At 44.4% G+C, this 25,606-nt stretch overlaps 1 protein-coding gene across 3 annotated transcripts in view; it reads left to right on the top strand.

Annotated features, from left to right (window-relative positions):
• The first annotated feature begins 2,470 nt into the window (after window positions 1-2,470).
• Window positions 2,471-25,606, top strand: part of LUC7L (LUC7 like) — a 36,617-nt gene continuing 13,481 nt past the window's right edge. Inside the window, exons 1-6 of one of the 3 annotated variants that reach the window (XM_028111583.2) lie at window positions 2,473-2,609; window positions 3,504-3,574; window positions 4,546-4,640; window positions 9,532-9,630; window positions 24,213-24,323; window positions 25,177-25,320. In XM_028111583.2, coding sequence (XP_027967384.1) covers window positions 9,535-9,630; window positions 24,213-24,323; window positions 25,177-25,320 — 351 coding nt within the window. In that variant the 5' untranslated portion in view covers window positions 2,473-2,609; window positions 3,504-3,574; window positions 4,546-4,640; window positions 9,532-9,534. Of the gene's footprint in view, window positions 2,610-3,503; window positions 3,575-4,545; window positions 4,641-9,531; window positions 9,631-24,212; window positions 24,324-25,176; window positions 25,321-25,606 lie in introns of all 3 variants that reach the window. The other 2 variants (XM_028111582.2, XM_028111580.2) reach the window with 2 other exon arrangements.

Here is a 25,606-nt window from a genome sequence, read left to right as displayed (position 1 = left end):
GCGGCTGGCGGGGTGGCGGCCCCGGCGGAGGAGGCGGGTCTGGGGTCGCGCGCCGCGCCGGCTCGCGTGGGGGTCTGGCGCCGCGGCCCCTTGAGGTGGCACCTCATGCGGCTTTATTGCGCTTCCCCGGGCTGGCGTACCCTTCCACGTGGTTTGCTGGCCGTGGCCTTTCCCCTCCAGCGCCGGCTTCTGGCCGCGGGTCGGTCTTTCTGTGGCGTGGTTTGCCTCTCTCCGCTTGTTGCGTTGCGCTCTGCTCAGGGTACCGTCTTTACCCATGGTGTGTGCGGTAAATATTGCCGTTCGGGGTGCCTTTGACGAACGCAAGTCTCCGTTTTAGTATAGAAAAATAAATCAGTCTTTTACGGGTAGTGCTTTTGTGCCCTGTTTGAGGAATCCTTCTCTACCCCTAATAAGTCTCCCACATTTTCCCCAATGGTTTTAAAGTTTCCATTTTAACATTGTTTTTAATTGGGTTTGGAATAGATTTAGGGCGGTGTAAGGAGGCTACGTGCTTTTCTTCATCAGGGGGAAAACCTGCAGTGCTAGTGCCATTTATTGAGGTAGTGTCTTTTCCCTAAGGGCACCTGCCACACTTAAAAAAATCTGGATATGCACGAGTGTCTTTATTAATTGGCTTTATCATAATGCTCACACCGGGTGTCCTGGATCAGGTCAGATATCTTACTGACGACTCCCTAGTTATACTAAGCATGATGAGTCCCCCACAGCCTTTACCCCCCAGGGAAACAGAGAGAACCAATGGAAATTTTTCCGACGTGAGTGGCCCAACAGAACATACGTGAGGAATGAAGAAAAGGGACTTTTCTCTACTTATAAAGGGGAAGAGGCGGCTGTCCTTCTCCCCTCTTCAAAGGGTCTCCCCACTCCAGTCCTTTGGTATGTTAATGAGTTTCTCCTGGGGCCAGACTGCCCCAGTGTCTCTTGGCTACACTTTTAGGACCTAGCGATGTCTCCAAATTCCTGGGCCTCACTCCCTGAAGTGTAAATACGTGGGAAGAGAACACTCTATTCTCCCCAATACCTAGGCACCTAATCCAAGTCTATAACTACTTGGCCCTCTTAGAGAGAAAAGGGAAGTTATACTTCCGGACCAGAGCAATTAACTGGACAAATAAATGGCTGCAGATCTAATCCTCATAGTAGGTGAAGGGGCTAAGACGAAGGCTTTTTGCAGGAGCACTGGGAAATTGAGGGGATTTCCCTACAGCTTCTCTCTGGCATCTTTATTCTCTGTCATTGTTTCATTGCTCTCCATTTTTGTGCTGGTACCACGCAGTCTCAATTAAAATATCCTTAAAATAACTCTGTGATATTTAGTTGGACAGCTACCTCCACCTTTTTGTTATGTTGAAAAGCGTTAGCCATTTATTCTTCAGTAAAATTTTATTTTATTTTTTAAAGATTTTATTTATTTATTCATGAGAGACAGAGGAGGAGAGAGAGAGAGAGAGAAGCAGAGGGAGAGGCAGGCTCCCAAGGAGCAGGGAGCCCGATGTGGGACTCGATCCTGGGACTCCAGGATCATGACCTGAGCCGAAGGCAGTTGCTTAACCAACTGAGCCACCCAGGTGCCCTTTATTGATTTGTTTTAAAGATTTTATTTATTTGACAGAGAACGAGGGAACACAGCCGGGGGAGTGGGAGAGGGAGAAGCAGGCCTCCTGCTGAGCAGGGAGCCCGATTTGGGGCCGATCCCAGGACCCTGGGATCATGACCTGAGCCGAAGGCAGACGCTTAAGGACTGAGCCACCCAGGCGCCCCCAGACCCATACCTGTTTTTAAGAGAATTGGATTTAATCTGTAAGTCACTTTGGAGAACAGACCAGATACTTTTTTTTTTTTTTGAGAGCACGCGCAAAGGGAGAGGGAGAATCTTTCTTTAAAAGATTTTATTTATTTTTGCGAGAGAGATAGAGAGAGCACACGAGTGAGGGGAGGGGCAGAGGGAGAAGCTGACTCCCGGTTGAATGGGTAGCCCAAATGCGGAGCTCGATCCCGGGACCCTGGGATCATGACCTGAGGCGAAGGGAGATGCTTCACCAACTGAGCCACCCAGGCGCCCCTACTTATTTTATTTTGTTGCAGTTTAGTCTCCAGAATATATGGGTCTTGGGCTCTAGAATAAATTCAGGGTTGGAACTTTTCTGACTCCGCCGTTCGGACAACTCGCTTGGACCACTCCTGCCCGTCTCCTCCAGGGCGGAGTTTCGGTCCCTATTCCGCCCCAGAAACTACATTTCCCAGCAGGCTCAAAGGCCCGCACCGACGCACTTCCTCCCGGCGTCCCCCGCGGCGGGAAGGAGCCGAGCGGGCTCGAGGCCGACGCGACCAGCCTTCGTCGTCGCCGCCGCCGCCACCGCCGCCGCCGCCGCCGCCGCCGCCGCCGCCGCCGCCGCCGCCGCCGCCGCCGCCGCCGCCGCCGCCGCCGCCGCCGCCGCCGCCGCCGCCGCCGCCGCCGCCGCCGCCGCCGCCGCCACCGCTCTGAGAGGAGTCACCGCGGCCGTCCCTGCCGCCCTCGCCGGCCACCATGTCCGCCCAGGCGCAGATGCGGGCCCTGTTGGACCAGCTCATGGGCACGGCCCGGGACGGTGAGTCGGAGCGGCCGGACAGGCGAGGGGTTGGGGCGGGAGTGAGGCGAGGCCGCCGGGCGGCCTGAGGCGGGGGCCGCGACCGTCTGCGCCTGCGCCTGCGCCGGACACCCTCCCCTCCCCCGCGCGCCGACCGCAGGCGCCGGGCCTTTGTCTGAGCCGGTTCGCCTTGGGAGCGGCCGCGGCCGGGTTCTCCCTCGCTGTCGGTGGGTCCCTGGCGGGCTCCTCCCTCGGAGCCCGAGTCGTCGGTGGGGCTTTAGCCCCCTCCCCCTTTGCCGTCCTGCGACTTTCTCCCGGTCCCGCGGCCCGGAGCCGCTCGGGGAGCCGGGGAGTCGGCGAAAGGCTGGCGCCAGCGTGGGCTCCACATCGCTGGCAGCCGGGTGGCGGAGCTCCTCCGAGGCTCCTCGGGAAAGGAGCTACCTACAACCCGAGGGAGCCGGATGGGCCCGGAAACCCCGGCCGTTCCTGTTCTGCACCAAGAGCAGCCGTAAATTGAGCTTTTCTAACGTGGGTTTCTGCCGAGTGCCTTTCCAGCCCCCTTCCCCTCCCAGCCACACAGGAGAGCCTCTGTTTAGCTAGCACTTGGCAGTCGTTAGGTAGGTCGTACAATGACGGTTGTAGGGAGGAGTGAAAGATCATCATGATGGTTGTCTCAGGAGAAAGCGGTTGCACCTTTGCAAAACTATATACCTGCTGTGGTTTGTGTTTTCTTTTCTACTGAAGTAATGAAGTTGTAAGTTCACATTGGCACATTCGCAGGGCTGTGCAGATTCTTTGCACTTTATTTCATAGGTGAATAAGTGCTTTTGTATATTGAGTTGCTTTTGAATTGCTTCCCATATTTTTATTTCATACAAACTGAACAATTGTGGCCCCTCTATTTTATTTATAAAGGTTCAGTGTATCTTTGCCTGCCTACATCAATCTGCAAGGGAGTTGCAGAAAAGCCTCATGTTCATCGAGCCGTGAGTCACAACCAATTTCTAAGCTGTTATAACAAAAAAGTGTTTGCTTTTTTTCACAAATAACTTTAAAAGTGTAGTTTAGAAAGAAAACATTTTCAATAAAAAGACACAACATTAATCCTGGATGCTTGCAAATCCTAAAATATATTCCTCCTTTAGTATTACACAGCTCTGTGTATACACAGATTAGCTTTAAAATTTGTCACATTCCACTTTGCCTTTACTTTTATGTATCATTCCCCTGACTTCCTTACTGCAGGTTGGGCAAGAAAACTTTTCCTTTAAAACTTTTCAACAGCGGGCATAAAATTCTGCAGCTGAGGTCTTGAAGAATGCAGATGGGTACAGTATGTGTTGGAACTCACAGTGTGTATTGACTAACCTAGTTCCCCCCCTTTTTTTTCCTCCTTTGGTATTGTCTTGTTAAAAGTGACTCCCAGGTGCCAACTTTCTTTTTTAAGGGTGGGGGTGAAGGGGATAGGAAGATTAGGTCTAGATTATTTATCAGTCAGTGGTAGAGTTTGAAAGCTTTCTTCTTCATGTGATTTTGGGCAAAATACTGCCTATGCATTTGTCCATAGCAAAATGATTAGATTAATATGTAGCTTCTGTTGGTGGAAACTACCAGCTATAAGTCATACGTGGTGATTTCATGGCCCTCTGATTAGCGTGGGTTTTGGTATTACTGCCCACATATATGTGTGGGGTTAATGGCCTTTTGGTGCTCAGCCTCTTCAGATTCCTTGACTTCTTTGGCACAATGATGGAGTCAGATCTCATTAAGTGTGATTCTTCATAATACATTTAGCATCAAAAAACATCCGTATTCCGCTCCAGTTGTAAATATCTCTAGATCAGCTTTTCATTGTATTTGGTAGTCTGCCAATCATCCAGGTGAATTGTCGTACCAGATATGCTGTGGTGTTTAACGTGATAATATTGTCTTATTTAAAACCACAAATGAATTTCAGGAGACGAAACCAGACAGAGGGTCAAGTTTACAGATGACCGTGTCTGCAAGAGTCACCTTCTGGACTGCTGCCCTCATGATATCCTGGCTGGGACGGTAGGTGTATTCGGGGTTGGGGGACTATCAAAGAACACTCAGACTTGGGAGCTGTGTAGGCAGGGAAGGTTGAATTCTGTTTTTCTTTACCAGGCAGAAATCACCTACTGCCTTTCAAATGATAGATTGTTAGTTTGGTGGAATTTTGTTACGGGGTATACTTCACTGCTATAAAAATTTCTTTTTGTAACTTACCATATTTTTGTAGAATCGTTTAGATGGAGGAATAATATTCACAACTAAGTAGTATGAGAAGTTTCATTTGGCCAAACCAAAAAAGTATGCTTCAGTTCAGCCTATAGTTCTTTGAAAATTCTGGATTGGTGGGTTAGTTTTCATGTCGAACATATGTTAGTGCTAGACTTTTGATCTAATGAGGTACTTTTTTTTTTTGGTGGGCAGCAATGCAAGGTTTATTGAGTGATAGCCGAGTGATAGTACAAAGTTCCTGAGGAGGGAGGGGATCCGAGAGGGTTGCCCTAACAAGACACATTTCTTACCCAATTCTCAGGTTTTTAATAGATCAGTTGGGTATAACACTGAGTTTTACTCTTTCGAGAAATCACATGATCCAATGAGTATCGATCCCTAAAATTTTATGTTCACTTTAGAAGAATCAAATAGATAAATGCTAGTTTTATGTAATGTACGTTTATTCAAAATCAGATAGGATTGGGGCGCCTGGGTGGCTCAGTCGTTAAGCGTCTGCCTTTGGCTTGGGTCATGATTCCAGGGTCCTGGGATCAAGCCCCAGATGGGGCTTCCTGCTCCGCGGGGAGCCTGCTTCTCCCTGTCCCGCTCCCCCTGCTTGTGTTTCCTCTCTCGCTGTGTCTCTCTCTGTCAAAATAAATAAATAAAATCTGAAAAAAACAAAAACAAAATCAGATAGGATTGAAGAAGACTAAAGGCTGGAGAATTATCTACCATGATTCAGCCACATAGAGAAAAGGAGTCCTGTAAATACCACCACCATTACACCATTTTCAGATTACGCAGCCACTTCATGGAATATAAAACCGTCTGCTCATTTTAAGGGTCAAATGTGCATCCACTAGGGAACATTTTCTTCATGATTAATTGTTGCTTTTCTCATTACCATTGTGAGGGGAGCAGCCTGTGGAAAACTGCACATATGTATTAGATCTTCTCAGGCTGACTCTACAGAGAGCAAATAGGAAATGAATGTCAAACACTGTACCTTTTGTTACCTGAAGTTTTGCCTGTAGTTTGACCTGGAATAGGGATATGTTTTGCTGTGGATTGTTGTGGGTACCATCAATGTAGTTTAATGGCTTCCGCTAGTTAAAAGCAGTTCTGCTGAAGGAAAATCCTGTAGGGGAGGCATCATAACCTGGAATTATTGATGGATCTTAGTGGGAGAAGCCAAGGAGCAGAGGGAGGGAAGTGCACGAGTGTGAAGCATTTCAGTTTTTTGAGGGAGGGCTGGGGGGTGGGGTGTCAGATCCCTGGGTAGCATTGTTCCAGAATGCGGGTGAGAAAAATAACCAGAATGGGGGCATTTCCTACAAATATTTATTGTGTTAGTTACAGATTAACTCATCAAATATTTATTGAACACCTGCTGTGTGCCAGGCACTGGGGATATGGTGCCAGGAAGATAAAGTCTTTACTTTATCCAGTGGAGGAAGAGGATAGACAATAAATGAATAGATAACGGGTTGTTTTAGGCAGAGTGATAAAGGGTTTCTTTTTTTTTTTTTTTTAAGATTTTATTTATTTATGTGACAGAGAGACACAGCCAGAGAAGGAACATAAGCAGGGGGAGTGGGAGAGGGAGAAGCAGGCTTCCCACAGAGCAGGGAGCCTGATGCGGGGCTCGATCCCAGGACCCCGGGATCATGACCTGAGCCGAAGGCAGCCACTTAACCGACTGAGCCACCCAGGCGCCCCTGATAAAGGGTTTCTCAGGGACATTGGAGCAGAGACTTGAATGGTGAGAAAGAATGTGCACAGTTTGGGGTTAGTATGCCCTGGGTGAAAGATAGAGCTGGGAGACAGCAGGCATGCTGCTGGCATGTCTGGAGTGGTGAGAGTGAAGGGGAGAGGTGGGAGAGGCAGGCAGAAGCTGTGGAATCAGATGAGTTGTGAGAAGCCATGGACTGAGCAGGTTGGCCAGGGATGGCTCGGCAAGGGGAATCTAAGAAGCCGACTAAGGAGGAGGAAACCCAGGACAGTCCATATACCTGTGAAGATGCAAGTGAACTTGTCAGGGGCTGCTGAGGGTCGATTAGGATGAGGGTTAGGAAATTGGATGGGGGTGGTTGTAAAAGGTGAGCCTCACTGGTTTGGGCTCCATGGAAGTGGGAAGTGAGGAGTGGAGTTGAATGATGGGTCTTCTGATGAGTTTGTGTTTTGTGTAAAATTGAAATGGAATGAATGTGATTAAATTTTTAAAGCAAGGTGGCTAAATGAAGGTTGTAACCTTCAGTCTTCTAAGGATTGCTCCAGGCCCAAGCTGTTGCTCAAAACCATCTCCTGTCATTGGTAGGGGTGAGGCAAGGAGGAATGGAAGTTACAGTTTTATTGAGGCTTCATGGGAAAATACAGTATTGGTTAGTTTGGGAGAGTAAGATAGCTGGAGGGAATGTAGTGTAACAAGTTACACTTGTCTTAGTGGAAACACTTTTGTTTTCCAAACCTTCTGGAAGGAGCCTTTAGTACCCTTCCCTGTCAGCAGTGTGAGACCACTAGAGGGTAGAGAACATAGGGGTTTGTTTGGTAAAAAAAGATCTGACACTGGATTTAACAGCCACTTAAAATCTTTTGGAAGAGGACTTACTGTAGTATTTCAACTCTGTGTGGTATTAGCTGCCAGGGGAATTGGCCAGTACTTCCCTACCTCCTTGGCAAAACTGAAAATATACAGTCGGAGAGTAACCATGGAACCCAGCCCTGTCCTCTGCTTGGCATTAGCCGTGGCTGCTTGAGAGTTCTCACCCAAAGGAAGGCTAGCAGTGAATTTTTGCTTCATGGATGGTTCACTAATGTCAAAAGTTTCTTGACAGTGAAGTTTCTAGAATGGAAATTTATTTGTATTTAAAATGCTTAGTAGTTAAGGTTTTAGTGCTTACTTCCCCTGGTGGTAGGTCTTCTTTGAGATACAGAGCTTTCATTAGCTTTTAAGCGTTTCTGGTGTTTGTCAGTTATTTTGCAGCTATGGTGCTTGCTTTTCATTTGTGGAGACTGTATATTTTAAAGAATCATACTGATACTTAAAAGAGTGAATGAAGCAAAAGTTGTCAGCAATATAGGGACAGCGGTTCTGGCTACAACTTTGGCATACAGAATTACGGTTGCCCTACCTCTGGATCCCCCCATGTAACCAACATACATGAACTCATATGACTTTACAGTAGGAATAATGAAGGAGAAAAGAGGTCTTTAGCATTTAAATGCAGAAGTTGATCCTTGATCAAAATGAAGATGAGCTCCACACTAAGGAGCCCACTGTTGGTTCTGTCACTGTTTTTACTAAAGGATGTTTTGGTAGTGAACGTGGCATGCGCCTTCTGTGAGACTAGGGCCCAAGAGTCAGGTTACTACCAGCCTCCCTAATTTGCCTAAAATGTTAAGGACTTTATAATCCATGAAGTTTTTGAACTCATTTTGGATGTAGTTGTCGTTTGAGCTTAAAGGAGGCCCTGGACTCCATCATTCTCTGTTTACTAGTTAGGTAGACACATGTTTTGGTCCAAGTGCTTGGACTTGGTGTCTCCTCATTGTGATGCTGGGTTTTGTTAACTTGCACTGTATGACTTGATAGCATGATCCTTAGCATACAGACTTTCCTTTTGCTCTCTTGATGGCCAGAGGTGGAGGGTGCTGTCACAGAGTCCCGCACTCAGAATTTAGTTAAGACATGTGCTCTGTTGTCTAATTGTTCTACATGTGCTTACAACATATAGTAGCACATCAGGCTAATCTTACTGGTGACACAGGTCATTTGTTTTCGTGAAACAACCTTTTGTTTCTCAAATGGGGCAACTGAGTGGCCCGATTCTAGGTCTCCAATTACATCCAGGGTCATTTACTAGGTTTGGAGAATGGAGGATTTTTTTTTTTTTTTTTTGGGCTCTAAAATGGCCTATTCTGCTTTATGCCTTCTGGTATACAAAGAGATACACGAAGCCAAGTGGTGTTAGGTTGTGTTGTAATTGCCAAAACCTGATTGCTATCTGCTCTTTCCTTTTCCTTGCCCCTGCACCTTAGGCATTTGAGCATCCTGACTAGTGAAGGTTACAGGAAGGAATGCCTAGAAATTTGTTGCTGTTGATGATACTCTTGTTTTCTGGCCTTTTCCTTGCAACCTCTCCCCTCCCCCATGCTGCTGTTCACTGAGTAGATGTTTCTCCTTTTTTTTTTTTTTAAAGATTTTATTTATTTACTTACTTAGAGCTTGAATGGGGAGTAGGGGCAGAGGGAAAGGGAGAGAGAATCCCAGGCTGGCTTCCCGCTGAGTGTGGAGCCTGCCATGGGGCTCTATCCCACAACCCTGAGATCATGACCTGAGCAGAAATCAAGAGTTGGACAGTCAGCTGACTGATCTACCCAGGTGCCTTACTGAATAGACTTTTCTTTTTTGACTGATGCAAAAATAAAACTAGCAAAAGCTAAATAATATGGTTTTCATTATTAGTCCAGTTATCTCTGGGTCTGAAAGAGACAAACCTTCACACTTAAATGTATCAAAATGTCGTATTAACGTGGTAAAAGAAAAATAAGGGTTTTTGGCTATATGCTCTTCCTTAATATTTTTATTACAGTTTACTATTCAAAAAGGTATTTATTTTGTTGACAGTTGGAACACCAGGTCATGTGCTTTCTACAGTGGGTAGATGTTCATGTGTAAACTTTTGTTTCTTTCTCACAGCGCATGGATTTAGGAGAATGTACCAAAATCCACGACTTGGCCCTCCGAGCAGATTATGAGATTGCAAGTAAAGAAAGGGACCTGTTTTTTGAATTAGATGTAAGTTTTATTTTGTGTTAATCCGTCCCTACTGTGAAGAGCCAAATATCAACTAACAAGAATAATGTAACATTTGTAAGTTATGAAGCAGAATAACAAAAGAGAGAACTTGTTATTCCACCACTAGGGCTGAGAGCTAGAACATAGCCAGTAACATGTGGTATGTACCTGTAAGTCTACCACCCCAACACTATTGTGCATTTTGTATGTTTCATTTCCTTTTTTTTTTTAAGATTATTTATTTATTTATTTATGAGAGACATAGGCAGAGGAAGATGTGGGACTCGATCCCAGGACCCTGGGATCATGACCTGAGCCAAAGGCAGCCGCCTAACCGACTGAGCCACCCAGGCATCCCATGTCTCATTTCCTTTTAAAAGTGTTATTACATATTTTTATGATTCCTTGAACTTTTTATTTTTGCTTGTTTTTAAGCCTTAGAAGAATAGTTTCATAGCACAGTCTTGAATAACGGTTTTCATTCAATATTATATTTTTGTTTACCCATTTTGTTGGGTATGGTTTATTCTCATTGCTGCTTGAGTATTCCACAAACTCTAGTCATTATTTGGGTTGATTCTAGGTTGTGGGGGTTTTTTGGTTTTGTTTTGTTTTGCTGTTACAAACAGTATTATGAATGTTCTTGAATATGTTCTTGGTGTACGCATATTAGATTTATTTAGGGTCTATTCCGAGGGGAGGACTTGCTGGCTTACAGGGATTGCATATGTTCATCCTTGCAAGATAGTTTTGTAATGGTGTCCTTTTTCTCTCTGGTTTCTGTTGTTGATAAAGCCATGGTATCAATTTATACCCCAAAGTAGAATTTTTGCAATTCAGTGGTTATAAAATGGAATTTCACAACTTTTTTTTAAATTGTTGCCTCCCAAAGGAACCCTTTTAAAGAATTTTCTTCCTGATTCGTCCCCTACCCTTCTGTGAAATTTTGTTACCACAGAACCCTGCATATTACCTTAATGTGCTATGGTTTTCCAGGTCACAAACTGTTGATATCTAAGATTTTTTTTTTCACCCTTTAACAGCAGTTTTCACCTCTTTCCCCATTGAGAGTACAGGGTCTCTCTATTTGTTTTTTCTTTTCCCTAATCCTCCATCACTAGTATGATCAAAGGTCAGTGAAGAGGTTTGGTGGCATTCAGGTTCCTAAGTAAAGACTGGGAAGGGACAGAACTTGGTGTGAGGAAGCCAAGGAAAGGCATCTCCTCCTCACCAGAGGACATTTTATTTTGTTTTATTTTATTTATTTATTTATTTTTTAATCAAAGGACATTTTAAAGGATGTGTTGTAGCCGTAGTAAACTGTTTTTAAATCAGTAGTCTTAAAAGCGATTAAAATGGATTCTTTTTCAGATTCATTCTTTAACCACAGTGTGTTCTCAGTGTTGAATCTTTGAATTAACTAAAAATGCCTTTAGCAACAGTTTGACTAACAGAAGAGGCTTGGAAAGGGAATTTTTCTATATTGTGAGTTTTAATTCTTCAGTAACGTGCAGATGCTTATGCAAAGAGGCCATTACTTTGGGACGTCAGGTTTCAGAGACTGATATGTACACAGGTGTATTGAAATCTCAGGTTTAGTAATGTTTTCTGGATCAGAAGTCTTAGCATTTCTACTAAATCAGAATATCAGTGCATTTTTTATTTTTTAAGATTTTATTTGTCAGAGAGGGAGAGAGAGAGAGCAAGCACAGGCGGGGGGAGCAGCAGGCAGAGGGAGAAGCAGGCTCCCCGTGTAGCAAGGAGCCCAATGCAGGACTCAGTCCCAGGACCCTGGGATCATGACCCGAGCCAAAGGCAGCCACTTAACTGAGCCACTCAGGCGTCCGGTCAGTGCATTTTTTTAAATGACTGATGAATTTAAAGTTAGAAAACAGTCATAGAAGAAATGGTGTCAGTGACTGAAACACACAGAGTCATTTAATATATTTTGAAGGAGGTGTGTTCAGCCAGTGTGCAGAAAGTGGGGTGTGTTTTTTTGTTGTTGTTTTTTTGTTTTTAATGAATATTATTGAAAACTATGCATTAGCCAGTAGGAAAATACCCAGTTGGAGCCCCAGGAAATGAATTTTGTTTTGTCATCTTGATGCTATAAAGTCTAGAAGCTATAAGAGAAAGATGGGTACATTTGTCTGTATAAAAACTTAAAATTTAGCCTGTCAACAGTACCTGTACATGGGACGCCTGGTGGCTCAGTCTGAAGAGCATGTGACTTTTGATCTTGGGGTTGTGAGTTTAAGCCCTACGTTGGTTGTGAAGATGACTGAAAAAAAAGTTCCCATACGTATGATGAGAATAAACTGGGACAGGGTATTTACAGTGTTTATGATGATGAGCTAGTTACCTTTATATGTAAAATTTATCATAAGGGACATAGATGGCATCAATGGCCCAATAAAAAAATGGGCAAAGGATAGAAAAGGGCATTGCCTGGTGGGCATCTAATCCTATGGCTGGTGCTCACCCTCACTCAAAACTGAAGAAATGGGGGATTAAACGATCCTGCTACTCCTCCTAGGTAACTCAACATCTCAAGATGTGAAAACACATACCAGCATGGCCAGTTCTAAGATTATATCTCACTGATATGCTTGCATATGTACAAAGATACATTTGTTCTAGAATATTCCTTCAGCATTTATAACTGCAGAAAACAGGAACCAAATAAGCTTCCTCAGTAAGGGACTGCCTAAATCATAGTTGCTCTTTAGGATGGAATGATGTGTAACTGTGAAAGAGAATTGAGCCAGTTGACTGTATTGTTGATGTGAAATTATCTGCAAGGCAGATTAAGTGGATAAGCAAAGTGTGATATCATGTTTCCCTAGTGTTTGTTAATTTAACTTAATTTTTTAGGAGATCTTACTTGAGAGAACGCCGCACGCAGGAGTGGGCTTGGGGGCAGAAGGAGAGGGATAAGCAAGCTTCGCGCTGAGCAGAGCCAGAGGCAGGGCTGGATCTCACAAGCCCTGAAATCATTACCTGAGCCGAAATCAGGAGTCACAGAGCCACCCAGGCTCGTCCCCATAGTGTTTGTTTTTTTAAGATGTTGGTGGTTTGTTTTTTTTTTTTTAGGATTTATTTTTAGGGAGTGGGCACTCGTGTGAGGGTGCATGTGCAAGTGGGAGGGGCAGAGGGAGAGGAAAGAAGCCGACTCCCCTCTGAGCGCGGAGCCCTGCATGGGGCTCGATCCCATGACCCTGAGATCAAGACCTGAGCTGAAACCAGGAGTTGGATGCTCACCCGGGCGCCCCGTGTCTTGTTTTTTAAATTGCATACATCCTCATTTTAACTTACTTGCTTTTAAGTGAGCAGTGTGCCCAGCATGGGGCTTATTAAATTCATCACTCCGAGATCAAGAGTTGCATGCTCTACCACTCAGCCAGCCGGGTACCCCTCCATAGTGTGTGTTTTTTTTTGTTTTTTTTTTAATAAGGAAGGGTGTTGTACACTTGTTAACATGTTCAGATGTGCAGAGAGGTGTTTTAGAGGAACCCAAGAGATTACAACCACTTTTAACTTGGTTTGAGGGTTAGAGCAGGGCAAGAGACCTTTGTGTACTATGTGAAAATATACCACCTGGAGGAATTACTTTTTCAGTTAAAAAGGTAACCACCCTTCCCCCCAACTCCTTAAAAATAATTGTTGATCTTATAGATAGTTCATATTAAAATATTTGATAACCAGTGGAAGAGGTCCTTCTGCCCTGAAGAATGAAGGGCATTTTGGAGTAGCCATATTTGAAGGAGGGCAGTCTGTCAGGGCATAGTCAGCATGTGAAATGCATATACGTACTCGTTCCAGAACTCCGCTGTTGGGAACATATCTTAGGGATATGTGCAGATGAGTACACAGAAAAGATGCTCGTTGCAGATTTTTTTTTTTAAAGGGAGAAGAGGCTGTAATGAAACTATTAATGGAGAACTGGTTGTATAAATTGTGCTATCACACGGTGGAATGTTGCTTTATAAAGCTAAGAGGAAGATACCTCTGGGTGTTAGGGATATTTTACCTTAAAAAGTTTCTTCAGTGGCTTTAAGATATAATTCATGTGCCATACAATTTACCCCACCTTTAAATTTTTCTTTTCTTTTGTTTTTCTAAAGTAGGCTCCATACTCAGCGTGGAGCCCTTAAGTTTTTAATTTATATGTATCAGTAGTGTTGGGATGTACATGGGTTACTCTGATGAGTAAAGTAATTAAAAGTGGCCTGACTTTAAAAAACCAGGCTAAAAGAACTATTTGTCTCCTTACTTTTACAGAGTAATAAACTTTAATGGAAAAATAAAGACTTTTCTCAAAATACAGATTTGTTGTTAGTTTGATGAAAATCGGTTTTTAAATCTTTTTTTTTTTTTTAAAGATTTTATTTATTTATTTGAGAGAGAGAGAATGAGAGATAGAGAGCACTAGAGGGAAGAGGGTCAGAGGGAGAAGCAGACTCCCTGCTGAGTAGGGAGCCCGATGTGGGACTCGATCCCGGGACTCCAGGATCATGACCTGAGCCGAAGGTAGTCACCTAACCAACTGAGCCACCCAGGCGCCCTTAGGTTTTTAAATCTTTTTGGCAGGTAATGCATGTTCACTGTGGGAGATTTCCAGAGGTCTAAAAGGCTCTGGTAAAAAGTCTCCCCTTTCCATGTAACCAGCCATCCAGTAGCTCTCTCTGGAGGTCAGTTTCATTTTTTAAAGATAGCTGATGCACGATGAAGAAATATATTTATCAGAAAGCTAGTTGTGATTTTTTGTATCAAAATGGTCATTTTGAGAAGCAGAAAACTCTTCAGAAACATTTTGGTCAGATGTGGTCAGTGGACTGACTCTTGATAATCCTGACCTGCTGCTGCCCCCCTCCCCCGCCCCCAACCCCTGAGCTGCTGTTGGTTCTGGGCTCCTGGCCTTCTGTGAGGCCCCTGCACTGTCCAAGGCCCAGGCCCTGGACCAGCAGCTCCCAGGCATCCCTCTTGAGGTTGGTTTCTGGAAGGGCTGCAGTGCGGTCATCACTGTTGGGAAATGGGCATAGGTTTCGTAGTCACAGGTTGTAAACCATCACTAATCCATGATTGGTTCTGGTTTTTCTTAGTAGCATATTCTGTAGCTCACCAGGTGTTTTGGTAGAATCTCCATTATTGGTTATAACTCTGTTAGGTGGGCCCACCATTTACCAGAGTTTCAGGAAGTGCCTTAAGCCTGATGTTATTTGCCAGGATTAATGGAGGCAGCACCATGTGGTGCTGGCAGAGTAGTTGGACCCCTTGTAGTGGTCTGGCCAGGGGGACACCTGACCTCAAACTCAGAACGTTTGTTTTAATGTTGAAAAGCTTATCGAATATATTAAAGCTGACAAGCATTTGAGTTATATTTTAAACCATTTTTGTTATACAAGGGGTGTATATATATATTTTTAGAACAGATTCTTGTAATCGGGTCAGTAGGAAAGCTTTGCACACTAGATGGTCCTGCTAAGACATCCATGCCTTTTGTTTGTTTTTTTATAAAAGAAAAACCTTGCTAAAACTTGGATTTTTAGTTGATTTATTAATTCATGATACATTGGTTTAAAATAAAATGTATCTTTACAGAAGGCGTCATTAAGATCTTTTTTGTTTAAGATTTTATTTATTTATTTGAGATAGAGAGGGAGAAGCAGGCTCCCCACGGAGCAGGGAGCCCGATGTGGGGCTCGATCCCAGGACCCCGGGATCATGACCTGAGCCCAAGGCAGACAGCTTAACCGACTGAGCCACGCAGGCGCCCCTATTGTTAAGATCTATTTTCATAATCAGTTGCTGAATTTATAGATTGACATTTGACTTTTAGCAGATCTTCTGCAAGAGCTCATCAGCCCTTTTTATAAATTTAAAATATTTAAGCAATTTGTAAGAAGTTGTCCTACAAGGACATTTGCGTGTGTATGAGAAGACTTGAGATGTTCATTGCATCGTTTTGAATTAGTGAAAAAGTGAAAATACCCAAGTACGTTTTTTTTTTTTTTTTTTAAAGATTTATTTATTTATTTGACAGACACAGCGAGAGAGGGAACACAAGCAGGGGGAGTGGGAGAGGGAGAAGCAGGCTTCCTGCCGAGCAAGGAGCCCAATGCGGGGCTCAATCCCAGGAGCCTGGGATCATGACCTGAGCCGAAGGCAGACGCTCATCGGCTGAGCCACCCAGGCGCCCAAGTACGTTTGTTTTTAGAGGAGCTAAATAGTCATGTTATAGTGAAATGAAATACTGCACAGCTGAAGAAGACAGATGTATAATATACATTGATGTGAAGAAGAAAAAATGGAAACTTACCAAACTGTCTTGTTCGGTTGGAATAAAAATTGAGTGCTTAGGTGTGCATTTTAATGCAGTTTTAAAAAATATATACCAAATTTTTTTTTTTTTTTTTTTTTTTATTTGATAGAGACACAGCGAGAGAGGGAACCCAAGCAGGGGGAGTGGGAGAGGGAGAAGCAGGCTTCCCGCCGAGCAGGGAGCCCAATGCGGGGCTCAATCCCAGCACTCTGGGATCGTGACCTGAGCTGAAGGCAAGACGCTTAATGACTGAGCCACCCAGGCGCCCCTATATACCAAAATCCTAAGTGATTTTTTTTTTTTTTTGGAGAAAGCACTCAGGAGCCAGGGGTGGGGGCAGGGAGGGAGAGAGAATCCCAAGCAGGCTCCACACCCAGCACTGAGCTAGATCTCACGACCCTGAGATCATGACCTGAGCTGAAATCAGGAGTCAGATGTCTCACTGACTGAACCACCCAGGGGCCCCATTAAGTGATTATTTCTTGTGGGAGGGGAGAAGAAGAAACTATATTTTCTGTATCATGTGAAGTTATCAGGTCCTGTTAGCTAACATAATAATAGGCAGAAATGAAAATGTAAAAATATTTCTGTCTTATGATTTATTTTTACAAATCTCTAGCCTTAGGAAGTAATTAGAAATACAAGCAGACGTTGGTACACAAATGTGTTTATGGTAGGATTGTTTATAACATTGAAAAATTGGACACAGCAGAAATGTTCAAGAAGAGAGAAATGAGTTAGTAAATTATGATTTACTCCTGTCATAGACTGCCCTCGAAACTTTACAGAATCTTAATGACAAAATTGTGGTGATACCTCAAGCAAGACAAAGGTACAAAATTGTGTGTACTAGAGAGTTCACCTCTAGATTTTTTTTTTTTTGTGGTCTTATTGAAGATACACTACTTGGAGAATTGGTAGACCCGGCCTTTAAAATGTGGACTGTGCTCTCCCCTCCTTGGAGGCAGTCCCTTACTATTTCAGATTTATTTATTTATTATTTTTGTTTATCTATTTATTAGATTTTATTTACTTGTCAGAGCACAAGCAGGGGGAGCGGCAGGCAGAGGGAGAAGCAGACTCTCTGTTGAGCAGGGAGCCCGGATGCGGGACTTGATCCCAGGACCCTGAGATCATGACCTGAGCCGAAGGCAGACGCTCAACCAACTGAGCAACCCAGGTGTCCCTGTTTTTTTTATTTTTTAAAGGTTTTATTTATTTACTTGACAGAGAGAGACACAGTGAGAAGGGGAACACAAGCAGGGGGAGTGGGAAAGGGAGAAGCAGGCTTCCCGCAGAGCAGAGAGCTCGATGCGGGGCTGGATCCCACCACCCTGGGATCATGACCTGAGCCGAAGGCAGACGCTCAACAACTGAGACACCCAGGCGCCCCCCCCTTACTATTTCAAATGCAGGGACGCAGACACTTATTTAAAAGTAACAGCTTGCTGCCTTTTTTTTTTTTTAATTTTTTTTTTTTTTAAGATTTTATTTATTTATTTGAGAGAGAGAATGAGAGATAGAGAGCACGAGAGGGAAGAGGGTCAGAGGGAGAAGCAGATTCCCCGCTGAGCAGGGAGCCCGATGTGGGACTCGATCCCGGGACTCCAGGATCATGACCTGAGCCGAAGGCAGTCGCTTAACCAACTGAGCCACCCAGGCGCCCTTTTTTTTTTTTAATTTAAATAATCTCTAGACCCAACGTTGGGCTCAAACTCGTGACCCTGAGATCAAGAGTCACGAGCTCTTCCGACTGAGCCAGCCCAGGCCCCCCAACAGCAGCAGCTTGCTTCTTGTCACAAGCTGACCTTGGTTGGTTAGGGTTTAGCAGAGTGTTGAAGAGCAGTTGCTGGAAGCCTGTGTCACACTGTCAGTTTAAGGATTGGTTCTGGGTCAGAATTCTGAGGCTCTGCTGGCAAAAAGGATGTAGGGAGTTGTGTTCATAGAGCAGTTTAAAGCTATGATTACATAGACTATTTTTCTATTAAAAAAAAAAAAAAGACTAAGAGGCGGCCTGGGCTAAGCGTCTGCCTTCGGCTCAGGTCATGATCCCAGGGTCCTGGCATCAAGTCCCGCATCGGGGTCCCTGCTCAGTGGGGAGTCTGCTTCCCCCATTCCCCTCCCCCCTGCTCCTGATCTCTCTCAAATAAATAAATAAATAAAATCTAAAAAAAAAAAAAAAGACTAAGAAAGGTTGATTTGCCAGGGATTGATTGATTTGAGAGAGAGAGAGATTGCATACCTGCAAGGGAAGGAAGATGCAGAGGGAGAGAGAGAATCTCAAGTCGACTCCCCACGAAGCACAGAGCCCAACGCAGGGCCCAATCTCAAGACCCTGAGATCATGACCTCAGCCGAGACCAAGAGTTGGATGCTTAACCAACTGAGCCACCCAGGTGTCCCACCAGGAAGGTTTTTTTTTTTAAACTTTATTTATGGAGAATCTCAAATATCAAAAGTGGATATAATCTTAAGATGAATTTCCTTGTACCCATCACTTAGCGTTGGGAGCGATCATTCCACAGCCAGCTGGGTTTCATCTTCCCACAGCTTCTCACAGATCTCCAAACAAACCGCACACATCTCACTTTATGTGTAAATATTTCAGCATTGCCATTGCCATGTGTGTTGAGATCTGGTATCATACTTGGTGGTGACAGAATCTACTTGGCATGTTTTTAAAAATGTGTTAAGGAAAAGTTCTAAAGATCTAGAAGTGAACAGGATATTATAATGAAATTTCTGGATTCTGTCTCCCAGTTTCCAGTGATTATTGACATGAAGACTCTTGTTTCATCTTTATCCTTGTGTTTCCCCACTGGATTTTTTTTTAAAGATTTTATTTATTTGACAGAGAAAGAGACAGCCAGAGAGAGAACACAAGCAGGGGGGCAGGAGAGGGAGAAGCAGGCTTCCTACAGAGCAGAGATCCCGATGCGGGGCTCTATCCCAGGACCCTGGGATCATGACCTGAGCTGAGGGCAGATGCCCAACCATCTGAGCCATCCAGGCACCCCTGGATTTTGTTTTTTTAAGATTATATTTTTCTCCCCCCCCCCCTTTTTTTAAAGATTTTCTTTATTTGGGATACAGAGTGAGAGCTGGGAGACAGGGAGAAGGAGAAGCAGACTCCCCGCTGAGCAAGGAGCCTGATGTGGGGCTCAATCCCAGGACTCTGGGATCAGAACCTGAGCCAAAGGGAGATGCTCAACTGACTGAGCCACCCAGGTGCCCCCAAAAATATAATCTTAAGGGGCGCCTGAGAGGCTCAGTCAGTTGAGCATCTGCCTTTGGCTCAGGTCATGATCTCCAGGTCCTAGGATGGAGCCCCATGTCCAGCTCCCTGCTCAGCAGAGACTTTGCTTCTCCCTTTCCTTGTGCCCCTCCCCCCAGCTAATGCTCGATTTCTCTCTCTCAAGTAAATAAGATCTTTATTTTTAAGTAGTATCTATACCCAACATGGGGCTCAAACCCACAACCCTGAGATCAAGAGTCACATGCTCCACTAACTGAGCCAAGCAGACATGTGCCCCCCTGCCCCGATTACTTTTTATAGCTACAAGGTAGAAGTTCATCTGTAAATATGTAAATAGTACATCTAGAATTTGAGGACTTACTAAAAACAGTCATCTTTAAAAATAATTTCCTAGCATCTGATAGAGTTCACATTTCCCAGATTACTTCAGAAAGGATTCTTTTATAGTTTTATTTCTTTGACTCAGGATTCAAAATAAGGGCCAAACGTTAGAATGCTTTGTAAATCTTTTTAAATCTATTTGTTTGAAGAAACTAATTTTTTTTTAGAAGTCTCATACCTGGATTTTGCTGATTATAGCCTCATGATGTCTTTTTTAACATGATCCCCCTTGTCTTTGAAATTCTTAGGAGTTGGAGCTGGAGGCTTGATCATCAGATTTAAGTTTTTCTTTTGTGATGGGAATATTTCAGAGGCAGAGCTTGCACCTGCTCATGTATCACCTCAGCCAGCACCGTTGTTGAAGGCAGCCTTGACCTGTTGAAGGTCAAGGTCCCCTTGAGCCTTTGACCTGATGCTTTAAGCAGCACTTGAGGATTGTTGCCTAGATGAGTTATTTCACTGAGGTTGCAGCATCTCTTAACTAACATAAAAACCTGTATAACTTTCACTTGGATCAGAATTTACCAGTAAAGAAGGTACATGTGAAACCTCTCTCCTGCTCTGTTCTTCAGTCATCTGGTTGCCTCTAGAAATAACCAGTGTTTCTGTGTGCTTTAGAGTTTATGTGGATACCTGAGGCAGACAGAATGTCTGTATTCCTTTTTTTTTCTTTTACACAAGTGGTAATTTGTATACCTGTTCTAACCTCACCCTTCCTTTTTTTGTTTAACTTTTTAGTATATCTTTGTGTAGAGTTCCTTATTCCTTTTTGTGGCTTCACAGCATTCCAGACGATGGATATCTTCTTTATATGACCAGTCCCCTGTTGATGATCATGGTGCTGCATTACACATTGCCCTTGTTTGCATGTATGCATTGTTTGCATGTATGCAGGGGAGATTCCTAGATGCAGAACTGTTGGATCAGAGGGGTATCTGGGGTTTTGATGGTACCATGGTGTTATCCAGCGGAGCGAATGCTCCCAACAGCAGTGTAGAAGAGTTCCCATCTTCACATCTTTGCTAACAGTGAGTAACCATATTTTGGGGTCTTTGCCAGTCAGAGTTATAGAAAGGTATTTCTTTGTGGAGGTATTGCCTGCCTAGCCCCTTGGCTTGAGCTTGATGGGTGGAACTGCTGGTGTTTTATCTAGGAGAAGGTGCCTCCCTGTCCTCACCGTTGGCTCCTTCTAGCCTAACACAGCCTCGGCCTGATCATGCCAAGGCCTGGCCTTGGCTTCCTGAAAGTGTTTTATCCAGAAATTCCCTAGGAAAGAGTATATAATGTGTGCTACTAGGTAATCTGTATAAATAACATTTCAAGTTTCTCAACTTGAACACTGGCAAACAGCGATATTAACATGTATATTTAACCTGTGAAAAAGTTACAGAAAAGTACAATTTTTTCTTTAGTGTCCACATATTGAAAATATAAAGAACTGATTGTTTTTAACTCAGTAAAAATACAGTTAACTTTTTCCCCAAATTGTCTTGGTTTGTGATGTTTTATTTACAGGTTTCTGAAACTACACATTATATCAACTAATTTCCAGACTATCTTTAATACACCAAATGAAACTAGTTCTGAATACACCTACTTTTTCCGTCTACAGATGTACAGTAGAATAGTTACATTGACTAAGTCAGATGATGTCCCGGGTTAGAACCCCTTTGTGACCTTGGGCAAGTTATTTTAACTTTTTCTGTACATCTGTGAACTGGGCTGGTGGTGACTGTCTCAGAGTTGTACACATTGAGTATAGGGACTTTGGAGCCAAACCATAAGGGTCCTTGTACCCTGATGTCATCACTTAGTAGTGTGGAAACTGTACCTCAGTTTCTTCATCTGGGAAATGGAGACCTTCCATTTTCCGTGTGGCGCTTGAAGGCCTGTGTGGACATACAGCACAGGGGGCACGTGTGTGCTGTGACCAGTCTCCTTGATAGCCCGTCTCAGGCTCAGATTCCTGGCCAGTGTCATTTCTGCTGGGCTGGCAACACTGGGAATAGCACCGCACAGTCCTGAGTGTGGACGAACAGCCTCCAGCAGCAGTGAGACTCACGTGCCTCCTGTGTGCCGGCGCTGTGCTCAGGCATCCCCAATCGTCCATGTTTCATCAGACCACGCTTAAGTTGTAGAGCTTGGGTGACTTTCTAGTAAATGGTAGGTTGTGATTAGGACTTAATTTTTAGACTTGAATACCCTTTTTTTTTTTTTAAGATTTTATTTATTTGAGAGAGAGAAAGCATGAGCGGGGATAGAGGGTGCAGAGGGAGAGGGAGAAGCAGGCTCCCCACTGAGCAGGGGGCCCCAATGCGGGGCTCGATCCCAGGACCCCGGGATCATGACCTGAGCCGAAGGCAGATGTGTAACTCACTGAGCCACCCAGGCGCCCTGACTTGAATACCTTTTAAAAAAAAAATTACTTAAACCTCTCCTCTTTGATATATTTTAGGACTCAATCTGAAATTGACCAGCACATTGAACAGGAGAAGGGGCAGTAGAACAGAGTGCCATCTTTTTTAAGATTCTTATTTTTTATTATTTGAGAGAGATCATGAGCGAGGGAGAGGGAGAAGCAGACTCCCCACTGAGCAGGGAGCCCAATGAGGGACTTGATCCCAGGACCCTCAGATCGTGACCTGAGCCAAAGGCAGACGCTTCACCGACAGAGCCACCCAGCCACCTCCAGAGTGCCATCTTTTAAAGAATGTGGCAGTTAAAAGATGTCTCTGTGGTCTGCCTATTCTGTGTTGTGAAGTTACCATTTAGTTTTTAGCTTATCAGATGTCTGAGTCTGTAGCTGATTTGGGTTCTGCTGAAGCTGCCGCCGGTTGCTTTGGTCAGGGTGTCCCATGTCACCCACTTGACTTCAACCCTGATGAGTGGATTTGTGGGTCTGTCTCAGGTGTGAAATCACTCTGGGTAGATAACAGAAGGACTGTGCACCATAGACTCAGTACCTCTGTGTGGGTGAGCCTGGGGCATATGAGGGTGGTCTTCTAGGATCCATTGTCCCTCACAGGAGGCATGTGACCTGTATCAGCTTGCCGGCACCTTGATCCTGGTGAGTTATCACTGTCAGCAGGATTGTCAACTCTGTGTCTCTCCAAGAAGTGTGGTGCATGCAGACAAATGCTGATTATTTGTTTTCCTGATTGATTTGAACATAGAAATGTTTATCAGGGAATATTTGGATGTCCAACAACAGGAAAGAGGTCCTGAATTCCAAAATTATGGAGTGAAATTGGGAGTTGGCCTCAGTGGGTGATTATGCTTTAGCCTTTCTCCAGCACCCTCTGGGGCTTGGCACTGTCACAGAGCCTATTCTCTGTCTTGACCTATTTCCAAGTATGCATTTATTTGAAAAGAGTATTTAAGATTTCGGGAGGAGACCCTAACCCTGTTGTCCATTCCAGTGTCACACTGATCCTCGTAGAGTGCTTGCTTTTTTTTTTTTTTTTTTTTTAATTTGACAGAGACACAGCGAGAGAGGGAACACAAGCAGGGGGAGTGGGAGAGGGAGAAGCAGGCTTCCCGCTGAGCAGGGAGCCCGATGCGGGGCTCGATCCCAGGGTCCTGGGATCATGACCTGAGCCGAAGGCAGACACTTAACGACTGAGCCACCCAGGGGCCCCCATAGAGTGCTTTCTTAACAGCTGACTTGCTCTCTCTGGCCTTCTTTGGACAGAGGGACATAGATTACCACCACTTGGTCTGTTGGCGTAACCTTCATCTGTTTTATATCATCTCCACCCAAAGTTGTTTCTTCTGTATTTTTTGGTGATAGATCACATGATGCAGTCCTGTCATCCTGTGCTAAACTCCCTTGCTGTCACACTTAACACAATGCCAGCATTTGCAAGTGCACTAGCAGGTGTAACTTAGAAGGTGCTGCTTGGTAGTCACTGGGCATAGCCTGGCAGATATCCTAGTTGTAGGTCTATCTGAGGTTATGCGGGGGCCTTTGACTCATCCTGGCAAATTAACTGCCTAACACACTGAGAAGCAGCTCATTAGTGTTTTCGTGTTTCCCCCACAAGTGTTTTCAGAGTGAGCGGGTAGATTTCTAGAGTTCCTTTCCCTTTATCTCTTTGGGGAAGTAGTTACCAGTTCTCCTACTACTTTAGACAGGCAATAACGACCCGTGCTCACAGCTCTCAGTAATATTTGTTCTATTGTTTTGTTTTGAGGTGGAAGGGGGATCTCTACCCTCAGAACATGGGGGAATAATATTTACGTGGCTCACACAGACCAGTGAGTACATCATCCGCACCCCCCACAGCTCACCAGAAGAGGGCCTCCGATACTAGTCTCAGTCCAGCATTTGCTTCCCCACAGAGAACGCTACTAATTATGGCCAAAAAAAAAACCCGGGAAATGTTATCGAGGGATGGGGGTCCTTTTACAACTTTTAGGAACAAATAGATCAGATGAGAAGACAATGCTTCTGAATGATGACTTGGTTTAACGTGATTATGGATGTGCTGTAGCGTAGTTCAAGGTCTTCCCACTGAACTTACAGGCTTTAGGAAACCAACCCAGGAGTGTATGTCCTATTGAACTGATGGGTTCCAAGACCTTGCTCGTAACTGATCATAGCTCTCTGCTTCTCCTGAGCTAGGCGATGGATCACTTGGAGTCCTTTATTGCTGAGTGTGATCGGAGAACTGAGCTTGCCAAGAAGCGGCTGGCAGAGACCCAAGAGGAGATCAGTGCAGAAGTTTCTGCAAAGGTATGCCTGAGAGACTTTCTCCTCCGAGCTGTGTGTGCAAATCAGTGTCTGGTAAAAACCAGCCTGTCAACAGGCTAACAGCTTACCATTTGCACTGACTCTGCGTCTTTGGGGTGGACAGTCCTTGCTGCCTCAGTGCTTCTCAGTAAGGAGAGAAGGCTGTCAGCAAGCTCTCCGCCCCAGGAGCTGCCTCTGTCTCTCCCCCAGTTTTTTTTTTTTTTTAACACCCCCAGATAAAACAGGAAATGGAGACAGTTGGGAAATGGTTAGACTGTGGTACAGGTGTCCTGAAGAATGAAGAAGATAGATCTGTGTGTCATTGGCCTCTCAGCACATCCTTCTTCTGTTCCCCGATTTTGAGTGCAGCTGATGAGTCTCTTCAGTGTCTTTTCCTCTCAGTTTTATAAAAGCATTGCTTAGGATATGTGTAGTTGCTACCTTATTTCTAGAATTAAATCCCAAATGATTAGGCATTTTGCTTATGGTACAAGTTTATGCATTTAATCCTGGACATCTTATGGCCCCTACCGAGAAGGTTGAGTTGTGATAGAAGACATGAGAAGAGACAGCCTAGAAAGTGACCACCATGATGACCCTGGCCACCATGTTGGAAGTGACAGGCATGATGCTGCTCTTCCTGGAATGCAACACGCAGGTTTAGTTTAAGGTCAGAGTCTCAGCGATGCCAGTTAAGATGTCAGAATTGTTAGAGTTTGCTTGTGATCCTGCGAGGATCTTGGCTATTCCATTTAATTTTCGTAGAACAGAGAAGTCCAGCAAGAGAAACACTCATTGTCTCTGTGTTAAGATCTTTTGGTTTTAGATGTCTGCTTACCTGATTGTCTTCTTTCAGGCAGAAAAAGTACATGAGTTGAATGAAGAAATAGGAAAACTTCTTGCTAAAGCTGAGCAACTGGGAGCTGAGGGAAATGTGGATGAATCCCAGAAGATTCTTATGGAAGTGGAGAAAGTCCGTGCAAAGAAAAAAGAAGCTGAGGTTGGTGGGGAAATGTCTTCAAGAAAGAGGAAACGTAGTAACCCCTAAATGTTGACTGTTTGAGCTAAAATTAAACTATTCCATTTTTTTTAATATTGGGAAGAAGTTGGAAATAGGGTGCTCTGTGGACAGGGTTATAGGATTTAGAATCTGCACATACTTGGGTTTGTACCTTTGCTCTGTCCCCTGTAACCCTAGTGTGACATCAGACCCGTCACTTGCCAGCCCTGAGCATAACATCCATATGCAGAGCGCAGTCCTGAGCGTCAAAGAGTCACTAGAGTGG

Source organism: Eumetopias jubatus, unplaced genomic scaffold (assembly GCF_037043125.1).
Source record: "Eumetopias jubatus isolate StellerSeaLion01/CBP00866 unplaced genomic scaffold, mEumJub1_p1.0 scaffold_12, whole genome shotgun sequence".
Taxonomy (NCBI): Eukaryota; Metazoa; Chordata; class Mammalia; order Carnivora; family Otariidae; genus Eumetopias; species Eumetopias jubatus.
This window is presented reverse-complemented; position numbering and strand designations above follow the sequence as displayed.